The sequence below is a fragment of the Pleurodeles waltl genome, chromosome 3_1 (assembly GCF_031143425.1).
Source record: "Pleurodeles waltl isolate 20211129_DDA chromosome 3_1, aPleWal1.hap1.20221129, whole genome shotgun sequence".
Lineage (NCBI taxonomy): Eukaryota > Metazoa > Chordata > Amphibia > Caudata > Salamandridae > Pleurodeles > Pleurodeles waltl.
Genome location: NC_090440.1, coordinates 467,934,772 through 467,955,217, shown reverse-complemented (window position 1 = coordinate 467,955,217; position 20,446 = coordinate 467,934,772). Strand labels below are relative to the sequence as shown.

The following is a 20,446-nucleotide window of genomic DNA, read 5'->3' as shown; positions in this document are numbered from 1 at the left end:
AGTGACAGTACAGATTTGAGTGCATGTTGGACAGTTATTTGAATGATGTACTATGAACATGTTTGTTATAGTTAAGTTTTATGTAGCATTTGTGTGATACTAATCATTGCCTGTGATAAAGAACACTGAGCGCTTGACACACGCTACTTTCAAAATGTGAATCAAAGGTCTCTTACTACGATGTTCAGTTGTCACTATAAAGTAACAGTGATGACACCAATTACATACGAAAGTGAGCTTTATTATATTAACCCTGTGTTCTCAGTGTGGTTAAAACACTGAACGGTGTTCTTTCCGATACTAACACTCTGTGCTGTTTAATCCCTGAATGTTTGAGAAATGTAAATACTTAAGAATTGATTTTCATTCTTTATCGCCTGTTATATGTCTATGATTGTGAGTGTGCCTGTGTTTTTAAAAGTCTCATCAAGACGTGCACTGAATTTCTGGAACACTTTTGGTAGGTCTTCCATTGGGGATAGTATAGAAGTCTAAATATTGTATCTGATAGCAGATTCCCTACTGTTTCTTGAAGATCCCTAGAGAGAGGGGAGAGACAATAAAAGCAGAAAAGGGGACCCTGACAGGCACACCTAGCTTGTGAGAATTGGCGAAGAGAAGGTTTAGTGTATTGGTTACATGAAAAGTGTTATTTGACTATGTTTATTTCATCATAGGAGATATCTGCTCTTTGTAGACCACTGCTAGCCATGCTGATCCTGCCAGATGACGTCCATGTTTCTCTCTCTCTCTATTCCCTTTCCCCTGGAACATTCCTGTGCTGATCATAAACAAGTGGGAGGCACGCAATGCCTAGGTGTAGATGGGAACAGGCACCTTGGGTCGGCATTGTGACTCCATGGGATGAACAGGTTAGTGCTTGACACGCTTGTCTACAGACCACCCAGGTCCCGGCTCCAGTTCAGCGAAGCCATCACCGATCTCATCACACCCCCATGTGCTAGCCTCCACTGACTACATCCTACTCATCAATCTTAACTTCCACCTCAATAACCAGGAGGACCCAAACACGACAACCCTCTTGGGCAACCTTGTAATCCTCGGTCTCAAGCAACTACTAAACCTCCCCACTCAATCAACAGGTCACACCTTCGACCCAGTCTTCTCAGCAGGGAACACCATCACCATCTCTTACAGCTCTGAAAAACACTGGACCAATCACCGATGCATCCACTTTGTTTTCACGACGACCATCCCATGCCACCACACCTCCTATCCCCTGGCAGAAGCTGGGGCAAAGTCACCGAAGCGCAACTCGCCAACGTACTCAGCCACTTACCCCACCCTGGACAACGTGACTGACCCAACACACAACCTGCCTGCTGGATCACAGAATGTGCCAGTAGCATAGCCCCCTTCTGAAAACCCACCAGAACCAGCACCCTAAGAAACCCAGCTGGTTCATGACAGAACTCCAAGAATCAAAACACACCTGCAGATGACTGGAACAAAAACGGAGAAACAACAAAATAACTAAAGACGCACATCCTACAAAAATGCAGTCACCATGCACCACCGATTCATTAGAGCCTCCAAGAAATCTGCCATTCAAGAACGCATCAGCACAAACGCATACAACAGCAGGGAGAGCTATTCACCATAGCCAAAGAATTCCCAAGACTTGGAACAGACACCTCAGACATCCTCCCCTTCCCAAGACCTCTGCGACAACCTCTCCACCTTTTTGCACCGGAAAATTCAGGACATTTACGATGCATTCAAGAACCAAAATCTGCACCCACCAGCACCACCACAGACCCTATACCGCACCAGACCATTGGACCCCTATCTCTGTAGAAAATACCCCGAAACTCATGAACTCCATCCATTCGGGGGCACCCACAGACATTTTCAAACTGACCATCGCACCAGAGCTCTCCCAGACTGTCAGCCTCTCCATCGAGACTGCCACCGTCCCATCCGATTAGAAGCATGCAGAGATCAACCCGCTCCTCAAAAAAACCTTTGCCGACCCAAGGGAGTTGAAGAGTTATAGATTCATCTCTCCTCGCAGCCACCAATGACATGCGTGCCATATTGGACCACTGAGACATGCCCGCCCTCATCCTTCTTGACCTCCCCACCGCATTAAACACATCACTCCACCCTCTGCACCAGACTCCACGATGCCAGCATCCTCAGTAAAACACTGGAATGGATTCAATTCTTCCTCAGCAGAAGAACCCAGCCTGTCAGACTACCGCTGTTCACCTCAGCACCCAAAGAAACATGCTATGGAGTACCACAGGGATCCTCACTAAGCCCGACCCTGTTCAACATCTACATGGCCCTGCTCACCACAATCGTCGGACATCACGGCCTAAACATAGTTTCTTACACCGACAACACCCAACTGATCCTCTCCTTCACGACGACCCATCAACAGCCAAGAGAAATTTCCTCAACGGAATGAGAGCGATCACCGCCAGGATGGAAACCAGCTGCTTCAAACTCAACTCAGACAGAGATCCTTGTAATTGGCTCCGGCCCCTCCTCCTGGGACGTCTTCTGGTGGTCAACCGCCCTAGAAAATGCCCCCACCCCACCGATCATGCACGCAATCTGGAAATCATCCGGTACTCCAAGCTCTCCATGATTTGTCAAGTCAGTGCTGTCTCGTCATGCTTCCACACCCTGCGCCTCCTTTGGAAGATATTCAAATTGATCCCCACTGAGACAAGCAGGACGGTCACCCACACGCTTGTCAGTAGCAAACTGGACTATGGCAATGCCGGCATCACAAAGAAGCTTCAAACAAGACTAACTTGAGAATCCAGAACGCAGCAGTCAGATTCATCCTGGACATCCTGTGTCCAGCCACATTTACGCCCACCTCGGAGACCTGCACTGGCTCCCGTTCGACACTCATCACTTAAAAGCTACTGACACACACCTACAAGGCACTGCGCAACATCTGACCAGCCTACCTCAAACATCGCCTGTCCTACACCCCTACTAGGTAGCTCTGATCACCCTAACTCGCTGCCATTCTCAGAATCAGGAAGAGCACAGCTGGAGTCAGATCCTTCTTCTACCTCGCAACCCAGACATGGAACATGCTCCCACTCAACCTCGGACAGGCCGCCTCCCTGAAGCAGTTCAGGAAGGACCTCAAGGCCTGGCTCTTCGAGTGAACAGCACACCCCCAACAATGCCTTGAGACCCCATGGGGGATAAGCTGCGCTATAAAAGTGCCTATTAATTGATTGTATAATACTTTTTTGGGCAACTTTGGGAGTTTTTTTGCTGCTTTGACATTCTACAGTTCAAGTTGATACGCAGGCTGCAGTTATGATAATTATCTTCTTTCTGATGTTTGAGGTGAAGTGGCATTGAATACCATTTCAACCATGACCAAATCCCTGAAAAAGATCATGCTTAAACTTCCTCAGTGTATTTGTTTAATTTTTTTTTAAGAGCAGTTCTTTCACTACTTCTTCCTTCCTGTGTATTATTTCAGACCTTGGAATGGAAATTTGATGGTATTAGATGAAAGACTGCGTTCAGAAAAGCAAATTCTGGTTCTGGTGAGAAAAATTTGCTGGAAATCCTGGCTGGTCATTAAGGAATTAGTAAAACCAGGCAAAGTAGGATTTTGGTTGTCTTGTAGTTAAAAAAACAAAAACAAAAAAAATCTTACTTGTCTTCAGCTGAATCTGCCTTCAATAATATAGCCGAAGATATGATGTATGAGGTAATAAAAAGATTGGGGCCCTGGGAATCTGGTACAAGACTCCAATGGAAGGGATGAAATCAGATCATTATAGTAGCACATCCTAAACATGGGAGAAAGAAACTCTAGTCACCTTAAGTACTGACTCCCGTAAAATAATCAATTACATTTTGATATAATTTGAGGGTCAAATTATAGCAGTATGCACTTAAATGCAAAAATAGTTCTATTTAGGACCCCATCATTCTTCCATTAAGTTTGCTAGTTAAGTAAAACAAAGCCATTTTAGGTGTAGAGCTAGAACACCAGTTAAATGCAGCTTAGTTTTGTCCAAATGTAACACAATTCGTTTGAGCATTTTTGGGTGTTTTGAACGCAAGTCAGAGCTCACCACCCTCTGTTCCCCGTGTAATTTCTATGAGCAAAAGCTCTCTCCTTAGAAATGTTCCTTTCACTAGTAGATTCTATTATTTACATAGACATATTGATTAGTAGATCATTGCCTATGCAGCAATGAACATTTATGTGACCAAAATAACTGAAACATTACAGGGTGATTTTTTCTTTATTAAGTTTACTCAAATAGTTTTCCATAGCATAATTGGCTCTACGCTCTCAGCATTTAATAGTTGACCGTTGCATGTTTCAATTGAAATTTGATACTAGCTCCTGACACTTTAAAGAAAAGATAGCTTAATTACATAGATTATTGCTTTCAGTTTAAAACTAGGATTGTGTGTGGGCATTGTTTATGGATTTTATTTCTTTAATGATCTGTTTATTATTTATGGATTGTGTATTAACTGCAAAGTACTGTCTGTAAACTGGAAAACTCTGGCCTAAACAATGTAATGAAAAAAGAGCTGAGTAAGCTTTGCGATCCTGGGAGAGGGTTTTATAGATTTGTTGCCCTAATGTACAAGGGAGCAGATTTTGAATATGATTTTAACCTTGATGGGCAACCAGTCTGAGTGCTGAGAAATAGGGAGAGGCAACTGACACACTGGTTGTGGAATGTATTGCAGCTTTAATTGAAGCAACTAGAGATTGAGAGACACTTGATAGTATAGTATTGCCACAGTTCCATTAAGTGTTACTAAAGCATAGTGTTCTTAGCTCATCAGTAAATAGTAGACGTTTAATTTTTTGTTGTTGTTTTTTTTTAGCAAGTGAAGGTGAAAGGTGGTAGATTTTGTGCGTGTGGGATGGGTGAGTATCAAGTGAAATACCCAGAGATTTCACTAATATGGTGCGTGTTTGCAAAATACATTTATGTTGAACTTGTGGAAAAGTGTTCGGTTAAGATTAAGTTTGTTTTGTAGTAATGAGGAGGAATTCTGCCTTCTGATGACTGAGCTTTCGGTGAGCTGAGCTTTAGTAGGGTGTCTGGCAGGACTGGAGCTTAGCAAGGCTTATACGAAGGTTGTGAATATTGGGTATCCAGGTTCTGGGTATTAGTTGTCATCTGTATGTTAATGAATAGAAACATCTGTTCACCGCAATTCAGATGCAACAGTTCAAGATCCCACTGGAATACTCTGGGTGAGTGCTAGAATAGAGCTCTAAGGAATGCTCCAAAGTATTCAGATGATTCACAGGTGCATTTTCCAGTCTTCACTGATTGGTGTCAATTGATAATATGAGAAACTACTCATGTTGACCGTGGAAACCCATGACGTGTGTTGGCGGTGTGGGAGAAGGGGCTAGATAACCTGTGGACATCAAATTTGTTGAAAGCCACTGAGAGATTGAGTAGACTGAGTCAACAAGAAGACCCTGCGTCCTATATACAGAGCTAGTCATCAAGTATTTTATGGTGGCAGCTTTGATGACTCAGCAATAAGGAAAAGCAATCTATTAGAAGATTTTGTTTGTATATATGCAATGCCATTTGAATGTGTACCTTTCCATTCCGTTTGCTAGTCGGCAAATTTTAAAGCAATTCAACTTATCAAGAAAAAGGTTTGTCTAGGTTCCTGCACGCATGTGACCAAACCCCACTGTGCACAGCCTTTGGGTGTTGGGTGTAGGGCATGTGGCCAGGCCGGGTACTTAGCCCACCATGTGTCAATAACTTATGCAAACAGCCTTTGCCTGTGTGCATTTGGAGTTGCCTGCAGAGCATTAGCTCTGGAAATACCTGCTCCTCACAGCCTACAACTGCCCACAATGAGGGTTTACTACAGTACTCTGACACACCTCTTGCTGAAGATTCATCTTTTATGCTAGTCCATGAAAAGCTTCTTGCACCTCCTCTAGCCCCCATACCCTCTCCAGAACATGATGTTTGAAGATTGAGCTACACTTGATAAGATTCTGTCAAATTTTGTGCAGGTTCTGGAAACAACACTAAAGATGTTAGCAAATCAGCCGAAACTGCAACTTAATGTAATACTTTCATATTTTAAAGGTGGGTTTTTAGAAGGAATCGGCACCTGTAAAGAGTTTTTTTTTTTAACAAAACAAAAGGCAATTTCCTTTTCTTGGGAGCTGCCTCTACAGTCCTCTACAAATAAGGTTCTAATGTACCTCAAGCTGTTACATCCATACAGCTTTATACTTTTGCATCCATGTAGCCATCAGGAAATAAGCCATCATATAGCGACTTTTCAAAAAGAAACAACTGGTCAGCCAGTTTTAAAACCATATCATAATGTTTCTGAAGAGATATTTTGCTATGTAAGGTAAGGAGGCCACTTCTGGAGCTGGTAAACCAATCCATCATAAGCGGAATAAAAAACACACTAAATGTGTGCAATCGCCGCTTTCAGAAGCATCTTTGTCATCGATGTTTGGGTTAAATGGTTTAATCTGGTTAAAAATAGAGTTGCTCTCTCTATAAAACATTAAATAGTGATTCACAACTATTGGATGCCAACTTGTGTCATTGCCACCACAGTGAATTTTTAAACCGAAAACATTCAAATAGATTCGAAGTCATTTTCAAGTGCTTAAAGTAATATAAAAATATGGTAAGAGTCCCCTGTTGTACATATCCACCCTTTTTAGGGTCGAGCCTGCATTGCATGTGCATCACAGCGAGACGCTTTTGTATTTAGAAAAGGGCTCGGAGACCTGTCAACTTCACGTCCGTATTTTTTATTGGTTCGTGGGATTGCCTAATAAAATCTGCTTGCTTTCATTAGTCGAAGGCAAGCATACATCATGCCTTTTCCGGTGGCTAGCCCTCCTCAAGCGCAGCGACCAAGTACAGAAAACATGCGAAGCTCGCTGTTTTCCATCGGGCTCGTGGACTTCTTTTTCTCGAATTTACGAGCGCGATCTCGCTTGGCAGAAGTCGAGCGCTTTACATAGTTAATTTCACTTTTTCGGGTTGTGTACATAAATGCACTTTTGCCCGATAGGTGAAAAGTCGGGTTCGGAGTTTACAACGCGATCAGCTCTAACATGAGCAAACGCGAGACCCGTTGCATTGTAAATGCTTGTTTGTTTTGTGTTTTGCCATGTCCGTGGAGACTGCCAAGGCTTTATTTTGCACTTCAAAGTAAAGGTCACTTGCCTGATTTCCATGCTGCTTTTTTCATCCAGAAAGACTTAAGTTGAAATGAAAAACAGAATGAATCCTTCCCCATGCCCTGGCACTCTTTTTTTTTTTTAGGTCTCGCCTAGGCAGTGCCTGCGCTGTTTCTTAGAGACATGCTGTAATCTACTCTGTGGATAAAGTGCACGCCCATTGCTGCCTGTTGCTTTTAATTGGTTCTTTGTTGTGCCTCTCGTAAATGTATGTCTTTTACTGGTCACTTCGTTGTATTTGTCCCTCCATTTGTTGCTTGGTTTCCTCCCATAGAGACTGCCCGTTACATGTACGCTTACTATTTTCTTAATGTATGTGTTTGCGTGCTTTTTTTCCTTTTGTTTGGCTTGTTTTCAAGTTCAGAATAGGGACATAGCCCTCCCGTCAAAATGGAAAGCAAGTTCGGCATCCAGCCAGCATTTCCCACTTAGTGCTGCACCGATTCACGGCCGCTGCTCTTCACAGACACAATGCTCTTTTAATTTATGCACACGCTTTGCACACTGCTATATTTATTTATGGTTTTTGCGGATGCTCAGCGCGGCACACAGCATGTGCTCTTTCCTTTATTTCCACATGGTTCCAGCCTCCTCCACCACTCTCCACCGCTGCAAAACCCCCAGCAGGCAGGGTGCAAGCAGATCAGCCTGTCAGCCTGCCTAAAATGGCTTATGGCCCGCTGCCAGCATGCGCTTTCACATTAAATGTACGAACCTCAGAGCGGCAGAGCTGAGCCATGAGCACAAGAATTGGGAACTTGTCTTGCATTATACTTCCCACTTATTCAATTAGTGTGATCACTTGCAGAGCAGCTAGTGCTTCCCGGCTTTCCAAGCAGGTCCCCCTTTACTATCTCCCTTACTTCAAGTGGCTGCGCCAATGCTCCCGACCTTCTCCAATCACCAGCTTTGTTGTTTTTGTGGCAGCTATAACTACCTAGGAGCATAGACAGGCGATGGTCCTGGAGGTAAATGCAATGTTCATGGGCCGGGTGCTGGAACTGTGTGCATGCGCACTCTAAGTGCTGCAACGGAGATGAGTTCTGGAAGTGTATGTGTGTGCTTGTACTATTTGGGGAAGGGGGGGGGGGGGAGAGAAGGGGTCTTGCGAAATATTTTTAAAGTCCCAAAGGCGAGACCTATTGGCTATACCAATGCTTGTTTTCATAGGAATCCTCCCATATCTTGGTATTCAGTGCAAGTGAAGGTAATTGGGACGAGGCTGGAATACCCTGTGTATTTTAAAATGCATGAATTAAACTGTAAGTAAATGTTCTTCTAATCGGATGCGTTTGAATTTAACAGAGAATGCGAACCCGAGCACGATGCTTTTGCATTGGTTAGTTCCTTACAGCACATTATAAAGTTGAGGTGAATATGGAAAACTCTAGTGTTTTGGTCAAATTTGTTTTGTTTTAAATATACACGTATCTTATTTACAGAAAACATTTGGTGCAAAATAGTAGGATCTGGGATTTAAATCTGCGTTGTCTCATTGTCACATAATTCCACAGGCACCACACATGCCTCAGTTTAGTAAAGCAGTGTACGTAAATCTTATTTCATGTTTTTTGCATGTTCACTTACCAAACTTTCAGTTTATAGAACATAAAAATATTTTCACAACAAAGCAGCTGTTTTCAAGGCGATTTAAATTCGCCATGGTGTTTTGGTACCACAGTAGTTAAATAATTTGACTATGTTTTTCCCTTCAGATAAATCGCGAGAGCTGGTGTTCAGCAGAGCCTTGTCCGGACCCACAACTGCTAGAAAACAAGAACGTAAATGATTCTACAGGTAAGCAACTCAGACATGCGATCTCGGTGTTTCAGTGAGAAAGATAAAATAAAATCTTATTGTATGCTTAAATATTATCTGTTAAATTATTTGTACATTTTTGAGGCGAAGAAACATGTTCTTGGTTACATAAGATGTTCACATTAGCCTACTAGCAATTTGTATATTCATGTAACCGTGCCCCTCAGTTGGCAATAGGATGTTAAAAAACATGTTTGACTTGAAGTTACACATTTTTCAACAACAACATATTTTAAATTTGTGGAACGAATATATGTATAGAAACCATGCATTGCTTCCACTAACAACTAGATTATCTGAAAATAGCTTTGTAGGTATGATTTGTGCAGAGATAATAATGGGAAGACTAGTGCCCCGTGTGTATTTTTGGTGGCAATACAGTTTTGCAAACATTTTGATGAATTACCGCAACGTTGTTTTTTGTAACATTTTCTTGTAAAGTGCTAGTAAGATGTGTGCCCAAATTACAGTCCGTATAGGATGTCATGCTTGTAACGTCTGTTCAGAGTGTTGTCAAGAGATTTGTTCCATTTGTTTTTATAAGTGGACAGTATCAATATCCTGTGTTTGCTAAAAGCAGGATTGCCTTATTTGCAAAAGATTCGGAGCGTAAAGTTGGTCTCTTTAAGGGGTGGCTAAATAGGTACACTACATTCAATAGACATTTGCCCTGGTGGTTTGAAAAGCACAACGTTCTGAATGAAAGAAAGCTATGCCTTCTAGATTTTCTGTGTCATATCGATATAGCAAAACAATCTCTACAGTAGGAAATATTTTTGAATACAGCAAAGAAGACATTTTTGTTATTTTTAATAAACCATTTGCGTTGTTCATAATTAGACCATTTGTAGCTAGCGCACAAATACGTAATGTACTACTTATCCAGGGTCACAGTGAAGTGGAGGGAAGCAGTGATATGTGATATATATGTGAAATATATTTTTATGTGTAACACATACGAGCCTTATAACTCCAGGGTATAGAGTGGCACAAAATGCCTCAAACACTGAGTTGAATATCTCGTAGTGATGTGCAAGTGCTTATAGTATTGCAGTCTAGAGCTTAAATGTGGTGGTTCATTGAAAATGTGTTATGATCTATTTGTGCTAAGATGTAACATCCAGAGAAGTATTTAATATCAAATGATATAAGTTCAAATCCGTAGCCTACTGCTGATTTGCTGACACATGTTTCAGCCAAGCGGCACAGGTTTGCTACAGCTGCCTTCTTAAGAGCATACACATTTGTTTTAATTAACTTAAAACTTCAGTCATAATAGGAAACTTGTTTTACATTTGGCCTGCCTACCAGTGTGTCTTGTGAGTACCTTCTTGAGGCATGGTAGTGTACATGAATAATCGTAATCTTAAGTAACTCGTGGTTAAATAATCATCCAGTTTATTATTTTACTACATTAATTCCGAACAGGTTTTTGTTATAATTGATCCTTTACCATTATGTTTTGGTAATGCTGGAAATAAGTTCAAGTCAAATAAGTTCAAGTCAAATGTGTTAGGTGAGGACCCCAGGTGGACTGACTACTAACGTGTGCATAATGTACAGCCTGAAACAGTAGGCTTGTTGCCAGGTCTTTAGTGTCAACACCGCTAAACATTTTCTTCTATAGTTAAGTACTAAATAAGTGTTCTTACTTAAGCTCTCTGGTATTAGTTGATACAGGCATTACTTCTCAAGTTTGAGCTTTTTTACAATAGTTAAAAAACTCTGCCTTTAACTCTGATGGAATTCACTGAATACCAGTGCTAGTTACTATTATTGGTAGCACCTATATTTTCTGATGTTTTTTAAAAATTCATGATATTTAATGATTTCACTCTCTTCCCTGACTCTGGCAATTTTCCATCTCCAATTGATGTTCATCTGAGTGTCTCCAAATTGAGTCAAGGTTTTTAGGAAAGGTGGAAGGTGCCTGCTGTGCGATTTAGGCACAGATGACCGTTTTGTGGTTGGACTGTTCAGGTGTCTCCTACTCATAGAAACCCCAGCCATTGGGATATCTGTTGGTATGGCAATTTAAAAGTTGTTCTCAGTGTACTGCATTGATGCTATCTCTGTCTGAATGTATTCCCACAATTCCTCACCTGCCACAGGTTTCATGGCTGTGATTTCTGCAACACTGCATTTTTAATGTGCAATGTTAGGATTTAAAAGATACTCCTGTTTCTGTTCAGGTAGGGTTATTCCTTCAACTTTATCTTCTTAGGCATATGCACCAACAACAATAATAGTGCATTCTCTGATTTAATTAGACTTTGATATAGGCAATATACCAGTCAGTAATACCTTAAGTGATGTGATCCTTGATGGCAACATTTGTTATGTCAAATGGTCGAAGTGTTTTCAGAGCTGTGGTTGGGACAGAAAAGCCCTCTGCTTGGTAAAAGGTGTGTACCTCTCTGCCCTGAATGCTCAAATGTACTGTTGTCTACATCCCTAATGTTGATTTTGTTGTCATAGGATCATGTGTTTGGGCCATGACCTAGGCCTTTGTAACGCCTGTGTCACTGATTGTGGTCTTGTTGGGCCGGGGTGGGTAGCCCAAAGCGCTATTGTCGTAGTGGTGGAAGGCTGCCGCCTTCACCAAGAGCTAAGCAGCATGAGCTCGGTGGTGGCAGCATACTGTTTAGTGATCAGTAGGAGTGAACAGGTCCTTTTTGCCGTGCCTCACTGATGTGAGGCCTACAAGCTCTCTCACCTTTTCAAAGTTCCGCTGCTTTGTGCTTTACTTGTTCTGTATCAGTTAGAGGTAGAGTGCTGTGCAGGTTGGGAGTGGTGACCCTGTGCTGGATGAATGTGTTCTTGGAAAGAGATGTGTGAGAAGGGTAAGCGCTGCAAGACTTCTGCCTGTGAACTGTACTGGGGGCAAAGGCCTGCCAGTCTATCTTGGTGAGGGGACATCACCCACAGAAACCAAGACCACCTTCTCTGGAGTCTGGAGCATTAGTGCCTGCCTACTTGCCAAGATCATTGTTTCCTGTGAGGAAGAGGATAGTGTTCAAGGGAGCGAGGTCCAGTGGTGGAGCCCTACTGAGAAGACTACCTGTGCGAGGAGTGAGGATACAGCAGTGTACTGATTGAGTCATTGCAATTGAACAGGATTGTTTTGGTGACACCAGTATGCCAGGCGAGGGCCAACGTGGTCCGAGCCATGCATCGATTTCCACGCAGGTAGTGTCAAGTCCGTACCCCCTCATTGCGGGGACCCCATATGCAAAGGAGGCGCAACCATTTAAGTGATTGTTGGATAGGGACCTTTACAGCAACCCCATATGCTAGGAGGGTCTGCCATGGTGTGGGCGATTGCACTGGAGGAGTCTGTGTTTTGCCTTTAAGTGCTGCAGCAACCCCGTATGCCAGGAGGGGCTGCCAGTACTAACTTGCCAAGAGTTCAGGCTGTTGCACGAAAAATGATAGATCAGCAGATCGAGCCCACGCATCAAAATATACCCCTGATCAAACCACAAGGACTGTGGAAGATGCCGAGGAAGAAGTCACAACATCGCTGGCTCTGGTAGGGTGCCAGACCACACTGCAAAGAAGAGGGTGGGATCAGGAATTTCCAGATAAACACTAGAGCCTCGACCTTAAGGGTATTGTGTTGTTGCTTACAAATGTTGTTATTTCTTTGAATGCTTAGAGTTAGAAATGAGACACTTATGTTTCACACAAAAACAAGTATTTGACTAGACATTGATTTATTGACATTGCTGAGTGCACTTTGAGTTATCATCTGTGTTCGATAACTTATCTCTACACTTCCTCGCCTGAGGGAACATTTGGCTGCTCGTCTACAGCTACCACTAAGAGTCAAGTGCAGAAGGGTTATTTGGCCCATTTGCTCAGAATCCATAGTAGGTCAGACCCGGAACGTCAGGGATATAAGGTCTCAACCATCACGGTTGGACTCAGTATCCCCTGTGTGCCCCAAGGCCCTATGAAGGTAGATTCTGACAGCTGTGTTGTGGGGGCCAAGAGTGATTAGTACATATTACACCGGCCACATTTCACATTTATTGTCTGTTTGGATTGAGAACTTAGGCAAGCAAGACACTCTTAATTGGGCTATCTGAGAAACAATCGTATTGCTTGTGCAATTAAAAGAAAAAATACAGTAAAACACTGGTGATATTCCTACAGCTGCCCTCATACATACATTGCATATCCATTTCTAGCATTATGAGTAGTCTATGTATGTTGTTTTCATTGGTTGTGCAGATGTTTCCCACAGATGACTGTCTATGAGATGCAGCATATTGCTTTAAAGTTTGATTGGTCCTACGGATTTTCAGCCCTAATTTTGAATGTGATGCATCTTAAAACATCTCCATGCATTTTTGGATGAAATTGATAACCACTGTGTGAGTTCTTTAAAAACACAGATGATTGAAAGCCACAGCTTTTGTTGTGCCAGGTTTGGCTTGCAGCACTATACCATTTCCAAGAAGACAGACTGGAGAATTCAGAATATAATTGCCCTGCAGATTTTGTTTTATTCATGATGCAATTTGCAAAACTGAATAGTAAATCTTTATACATTCATTTTAGATATATAAACGTGACGCTGTTCAAAATTAATATTACTAGTCAAACAAGGAGGTCTTGTGCCTGCTAAGGCCTTAGTAGATATTCAATTAAGAGCCAGCCATAGCCATAAAAGGGTTTGTTAGCCATGGAGAATTCCCTAAACATGGTCATCTTGTGCTTCTGTAACCAGTGCAATGACTTCAACACAGCTGAGATCTTAACAGATGGGAAATAATTACTCTGGACCCTAATGACAGCACTTTGCATACATTAAGATCTAACAGGCTCTTTGCAGTGCTAAATATGTACCATTAGTATCTGATAGGCAGTACCTGGTTGAGTTCACCTCAATATGGGTAAGCTACGTAGGAAAGCAATCTTTCTAGCCTGACCTTACTGCACTTAGGAAATATTCATGTATAAAGAAGACAGAGTTTAAAGGTATCCCCTGGATTTAGACCACTTTCAAGGTTTGCAGACAGATATCTAAAGCTATCAGCTGAATTGATTGCATCTTTGTGGGAAGATAAGCTCCCAATAGAAGAAGAATCTTACTTTTTGGTACACCCATCTTGTCTCTTCACCCTCCTGTACTTTATTGCACCCTTGTCTCCTCCTATCCTTGCAGCCCAGCCCATACATTTTCCATTTACTCACACCTTGGTCTGGTATCTTCAGACAGAGCAGATGTTGTTGCCCATTGTTAAATAAATCTCTTCATTAATTTCCTATCTCCAGGAACTAGAGGGCATGTGATTACAATTCCTGGCAGAAAAGAAAGCATGTATTTTCCAGAGTTAGAAATTTTGGTTAATGTTGCACATGCAAAAAACACCTTAGAGCCTGCTGGATTACGTTTGCATCCTGGGAGGCCTGGCTCACTTCTTTGTCTTTCAGAGGTTTGTGAGGGAGTTGATATTATGGAGGGTAACAAGTCTTTAAGCTTAAACACAAAATCACTGTGCTGCATGCGCACAGGATCCCACTTCTGCTCTATTGCCTTTCAGGACGTTGTCTCCTCCTTCAAGATACTGTTTGTCTTCACTGTAGTACCAATAGTAATCTGGTTCTTCAGGCTGAGATGTCTACTTGTAGATTGAAGGATCACTGCAGGTGGAGCTTCCAGCCTGTCTGGTCTCTAACCTTGGTTGCAGGTCCAGCATCTTCTAGCTGGTCAACTGGAATTGGTAGGCTCCTCTGCTGCGCCACTATCCTTCTTCACCATCGAAATAGAAGTCTTGCAGGCACTGACCACCCTATAATTTATGCCCTTTTCAGCCCAGTTGGTTTTGTTTACCTGGGTACAAGTATTAAGTACATGATAGGAAGCGTACTTCTCTCTCTTCTCATCTTAGCCCCACACAAGCGTGCTCATTTGGGCCTTTGACAGCCTTGATGGGTGAGCACCAGTCTTCACAATGTTATGGTGTAATGGAAGGGGTTCAGCCCGAGTGATCGACCCACACTTAAACAATTGTATAATAAAGGTTAAAAAAAGTCATGGTTGTGACAGTAAATGCAAATGTAAATCCTTTTTTTAACTGCATTTTAAAGGAAAAACCGAGTTACTAATGCAAAGTACTTTACTCTGCCTAATTCGTTCTTCTGTTACAGGTTCCTTCTAGACATAATGGGGGTCATTCTGACCCTGGCGGCCGGTGACCGCCAGGGTCACCGACCACGGGAGCACCGCCAACAGGCTGGCGGTGCTCCCGAGGGCATTCTGACCGCGGCGGTTCAGCCGCGGTCAGAAAGGGTAAACCGGCGGTCTCCCGCCGGTTTACCGCTGCCCCATTGAATCCTCCATGGCGGCGGAGCGCGCTCCGCCGCCATGGGGATTTAGACACCCCCTACCGCCATCCTGTTCATGGCGGGAAACCCGCCATGAACAGGATGGCGGTAGGGGGTGCCGCGGGGCCCCCGTAAGAGGGCCCCGCAAAGTATTTCAGTGTCTGCTTTGCAGACACTGAAATACGCGACGGGTGCAACTGCACCCGTCGCACCCCTGCAACTATGCCGGCTCAATTCTGAGCCGGCGTCCTCGTTGCAGGGGCATTTCTGCTGGGCCGGCGGGCGCTCTTTCGGAGAGCGCCCGCCGGCCCAGCGGAAATGTTTAAATGGCCGCCGCGGTCTTTTGACCGCGGTGCGGTCATTTCACGGCGGTACCTTGGCGGACGGCGGTTAAAATCACCCCCCATATCTCTGTCTATTGCTCTTTAACCATTTAATTAAGAATTGGTCTGAAATCTTCAGAACCTTTTGGATATTGTTTTATTTTTGTTTACAGTAGTTTCCATTTGTTTTGTAAACATGTGCATCTTAACCAGTATTGGAATTTTTGCAGGGGAAAGAGTAGGATTTTTTTTTATTCCTGCAACGATGAAGGTATTTATCAGTATGTCTGTTGCTGTTTGTCTCAGTCACTTTTTCCATGCGTGTCATGTCATTGTGCTCATCGACAGACAGGTTTGCTTTACTCCGAAATTTCGACAAATTTTGTTATCTACTTTAATGCTTGTTTTTTTTACATTGTTAGCCTTACTTTACGTTTTTAAGTGTAATAGTTATTTAAACAAGAGCTTCTGATGTCTTATTAGACATCCAGTGAATGTGTATTTGTGATATTCAGGAGCAATTGTAATAAAATGCATCACTGTACTTTTGTAGACTTTTGGAATGACCTCCCCTTCCTTGAGACGCTACAGGAGTAGAATCTTCACAGATTATGTAAGGTTAAGGTACTTTTAAAGTGCATGAGTATCGGGAGGTATCTTGGCCAGCCATTGTCACAAAGACCTGAAAGCCCTACTACTTACTGACAACCCAGGTTTTTAAAGCTTTCCAGGAAGATAAAATATCAGTAATGCATTTCATGTGCAGCAAGAGTGTTCCACAGTTTAGAGGCACAGACCACAAAGCATCTCCGACCCCAAGAGGTGTGTTTGAATCTAGGGACAACATTCTTGGCACCAGTGTAATGTAGATCCCTGTTTGGATAGTGCCACTAAAAACTGTCTTTTAGTTATTCCAGACCTATACAATGAAGTGCTTTGAAGTTAATGCACAAGGCTTAACATCAACAAGTCTGGGCCTGAGGTGGAATCTGCCCATGTTTCCGTTATATAGACAATATTCAGGTTGGGATGCTCTAAAATTACTGCAAACTCTATTCTTGTGTCTAGGGAAGATGAAACTTGTCCTGCAGAGCAGAAAGGGGCTCCAGTGTCCCTGCCGAAAGAAGGTGGTCTGTAGTCAGTATCCCCCTTGAGCACCATACCCCCCAGGCTAAAGGTTGTTTCCCTACGGATATTCTAGCATTTTTCCAGACCTGGCCATTGTTAATATAGGCATCACTGAGAAATAGTGTCTGGCAGTGTCGCCACGTCTGGACAACAGCTAGTAACATTGGATTGTGAGACTCTGGGTGGGTCAAGCTTGAATCCTATATGAGGTAGAGGCCGGGGCCACCATGCATAAACTGAAGTTCAATAGATGCCCAGAATGGCAGGTTTGTGTATGGCGGCAAAAAGTAAATCATTTGTGATATGTGAAGGGCCGTGGAATAGTGTTCCATGCTCAGGAGGCTCACTTATCCACCACGCCTGTGAGCAAGCATTTGTGGCATCTTTAATCTAGGTTTCAGGGACCCCCAGATGAAGCATTTTATCCTGCAGTCGATGACCGCAACATTCCCAAGACATAGGTGAATCTATGGACTTCATCCATCTTGACTGCGTGCACTCTGCTCCACAAGGATACATTCAGGGCCTGATCTAGAGTTCGGTGGAGGGGGTTACACCGTCACAATCATGACAGATATTCCATCCACCGTATTACAATCCCATAATATCCTGTGGGAATGGTAATATGGCGGGCGGGATATCTTTAACATTTGTGACGGAGTAACCCATCTGCCAAACTCTAAATCAGGCCCTCAGTTGGCATTAATTAGCGTAGTCCACTTCAGTTTTGGTTAGCAGCGGATCCACATTAACTGTAGCCAGTTTGTCGAGACCTGGTTATGTACGTCCTCAAATATTTGAGGCGGTCCAGACGCCACTGAATTAGTGTGGCACAGTTGCTATTCCTGTCATGAGTCGGGATAGAGGTTATGTCTCACTCGTATCCCAGTTCATTTTGTAGCCCAAGAGGGAAGAAGTGCATAATGACCGATATTAATTGTGGGAGTGAGTCGGCTAGGACGCTCTAGAGACTTCCAAGTGGGACTTCATATCCCCGACTGCTTAGTGGCCCCTGGAGGTGGCCATTTTCCTCTGCACCTGCACCCACTTGACCAGACCAATGAGCGCTATATAGCGCGAGAGGGCACACTGCAGCGCGGGACATGCTAGAGACTTCCAAGTGGGACTACATATCCCAGACTGCTTTGTGGCCCCAGGAGGCGGCCATTTTCCTCTGCACCTGCACCCACTTGACCAGCCCAACGAACACTATATAGCACGTGGGTGCACACCGCAGAGCAGTCCCCGTCCATGCCCATCGGAGCCCGAAAGAGGCCGGGCTGGGCCATCCCCCTGACATTTACTTTTTAAGCAGACTTTGTAAGTGCTTTTGCATATTTATAGACTTTGATACAGACATATTGTCTTATCCTATACTAAAGAGAGCATTCTCTGGTGTAAGTACTGCGATGGGCAAAAGGAAAGAGAACAAGGGCGGGGCTGGGGTGGCACACAGTAAAAAACATAAACGGCAGAAGCATGAAGCAAGTAACTGTGTAATGTATAGGATAGACAACCTCCTATTTTGACCCCCTCTCAGGGCAGGGCCCCTAAATGTATTCAGAGTGAAGGTTCCCCAGTAAGACCAAGGGAGGGCTGCAAAAAAAATCCCAGAGATGTTAAAAACATGTGGGGCCCCAGTTTTAACTCCTAAAGGGCAGGGCAAAGCAAGTAAAGCTAATACTCATTTACCATTGTCACTAGCGAGTGCGCCTACATCTTCTGGAAGTGAGGCCCTTCATTGTACCAACCGCTTCAGTCCTTTAATTGATATATCACATGACGATCATGACCTAACTGGGTGGGACAGCAGGCACAGGAGCAACAGACACAAGCCCAGACCTGCCTGAGACTCAGTACATCTCATGTATAAAATACCTACAAGATGAGGTATCCAAGCTCAAATCCATGGTTAAATCCTTAATTTAAATGGTCAAACAGCTAACATCCGTAGACGTGACACCTAGTAGGGACCACAACGGTAGCACCATGCTGAATCCCCCAGGGTCCTTAACACATCTGACCAAATTGCCCTCAAACACCGGTAACAAGACTTGCAATTGTGCTCCCCCCACCCCATTGCTGTAAACCCGTTGCCCGGCACTGGTCACCATACGTCGGCCTGTGGGATCATGAATTGTAGCCAGGTCCAGACGTACAAATACCAAACAGGGGTGACAAACAGAGTCTTCATCATCAATTGCGTAGATTAATGAAAGACAACTTCCAAATTACGTTGGACAGCCTATTCCCTATCGGCCCAAATCTAACAACATTGTCCGAATGGTTAATGTCCCCAAACTACCCGTAGCAGCCCACAGGGAATGGGGCAGTGCTTAATTTGTAAATAAAAACATGCCGGTGCCCAAAGCCCTCCTCTTTAAACATGCGGCTGCCGCAATTAAATGTGCAAACACGAAATACTGAGGCAGCGTAATCCTGAAGCCATCTCGGGCCTCTTCATTCCATTTAAAGCCACTTCCTGCCCCTTCAGCTCACTCTTGCAGCTTTCTCCCTTTGTGACGCTTTTTCGTTTTTCTCTTCTTACATCTTTCCCGATTGTGTCTTTTACTCGCAGTAAATGCTTGTGGCAGAAACGTAAGCGCCGACCCTCGAAAATAAGTGCCGGTGCGCTGCACCGGAAACAGCAACCACAAATTAAGCACTGGAAGGAGGTGATTCTGTGAGAAACAAGTTGATCCACTGGATCCGTCATGTGAAGGGCTGTTACTCCATAATGCGTGAGGACATAATTGATGCAGTTAGAAGGCCAGATCCAGTTACCAGTCTTGATACTATTGAGCTGACACTTAGGCATAGGAGCTTGGTTGATAATTTGATGGCCTTAGATGCAAAGTCAAGTCCCCCTGGGTACTAACACATTCAGGTTAAGTATCCCAGTCTTCCCCGCATGATAGGACCGGGTTCACCAACATCTTAGCAGTCACATCTTCTAATCTAGATAAGAATGACTGACTTATTGCACCACTGCACATCCCTGCTGACCTACTACCCCTTCCCTGCGACATAAGTACTCCTGGTTCGACTGCTTCTCCTACTGCTGACTCTGAAAACACCCTCCACCTCGTCCTGGACATACCCAATCCACCGATTTAGGGCCACTTGGTTAATTCTGAACATACCGCTCCTGAGGGGAAAACAGGGTATAGTATTCTGGAACGTGGCAGGTCTAATATCTAAGGTTGTTATAGCAGACTGGTGTGATTTTGTTAATAGCTTCACCGTAGTCTGTGTACAAGAAACATGGGCAGTAACCCCAATCCACCTAAATGGTTTCAGAACCTATCATACTCTGGGGGAACCATCCAACTCTGGGAGAGCAAAGGGGGGATCTGTACTTAAGTTTCAAACACCCTGAGAGCAGCTAGTATAACTATGCTGGCTCCGCAACCCTACCATCACATTGTTGTTGTTAAAACACCAGCAAAACAGGCGCTGGCCCTAATTATTAACTTCTATAACAGCATCCCGAAAGATGAGTTAAAAACCGTCTAGACTCTACTAAAAAGGGACATTGAAGCTCTCTGCAATACAAAATTCCAGGGTTTGTTTTTTCTGTTAGAGGGAGATTTCAATATGGAGTGGGGATTAT

At 43.6% G+C, this 20,446-nt stretch overlaps 1 protein-coding gene across 7 annotated transcripts in view; it reads left to right on the top strand.

The window, feature by feature from the left end:
* Positions 1 to 20,446, top strand: part of AKAP13 (A-kinase anchoring protein 13) — a 1,053,268-nt gene that overhangs the window by 519,094 nt on the left and 513,728 nt on the right. For all 7 annotated transcript variants that reach the window (XM_069222739.1, XM_069222736.1, XM_069222738.1 and 4 more), the window contains one exon: positions 8,944 to 9,025. In XM_069222739.1, the coding sequence (XP_069078840.1) occupies positions 8,944 to 9,025 (82 nt within the window). The remainder of the gene's footprint in view (positions 1 to 8,943; positions 9,026 to 20,446) is intronic.